General features: G+C 68.0%; 1 protein-coding gene across 1 annotated transcript; it reads left to right on the top strand.

Moving 5' to 3' along the window:
• Positions 1 to 6: 6 nt before the first annotated feature.
• LOC145718138 (tumor necrosis factor alpha-induced protein 8-like protein 1) lies at positions 7 to 358 on the top strand (the record flags this gene model as incomplete). The annotated part of the gene is made up of 1 exon (XM_081809576.1): positions 7 to 358. A coding segment is annotated over exon 1 (346 nt), but the record flags the coding sequence as incomplete, so codon positions are not given.
• Positions 359 to 362: the final 4 nt, after the last annotated feature.

Here is a 362-nt window from a genome sequence, read left to right as displayed (position 1 = left end):
TCCAAGGCCACCATGGCCGTGTTCATCGACGACACGAGCAGCGAGGTGCTGGACGAGCTGTACCGCGCCACCAAAGAGTTCACACGCAGCCGCAAGGAGGCCCAGAAGGTGCTCAAGAACCTGGTCAAGGTGGCTGTGAAGCTGGGCGTCCTGCTCCGCAGCGGCCAGCTGGACAGCGAGGAGCTGGCCCTGCTGCAGCGCTTCCGCCAGAGGGCACGCCGCCTGGCCATGACCGCGGTCAGCTTCCACCAGGTGGACTTCACCTTCGACCGGCGCGTGCTGGCCGCCGCCCTGCACGAGTGCCGGGACCTGCTGCACCAGGCCGTGGGCACGCACCTGACGGCCAAATCCCACGGCCGCAT

The sequence above is a fragment of the Leptonychotes weddellii genome, unplaced genomic scaffold (assembly GCF_054177405.1).
Source record: "Leptonychotes weddellii isolate Sample4059 unplaced genomic scaffold, ASM5417740v2 HiC_scaffold_111308, whole genome shotgun sequence".
NCBI lineage: Eukaryota > Metazoa > Chordata > Mammalia > Carnivora > Phocidae > Leptonychotes > Leptonychotes weddellii.
This window is presented reverse-complemented; position numbering and strand designations above follow the sequence as displayed.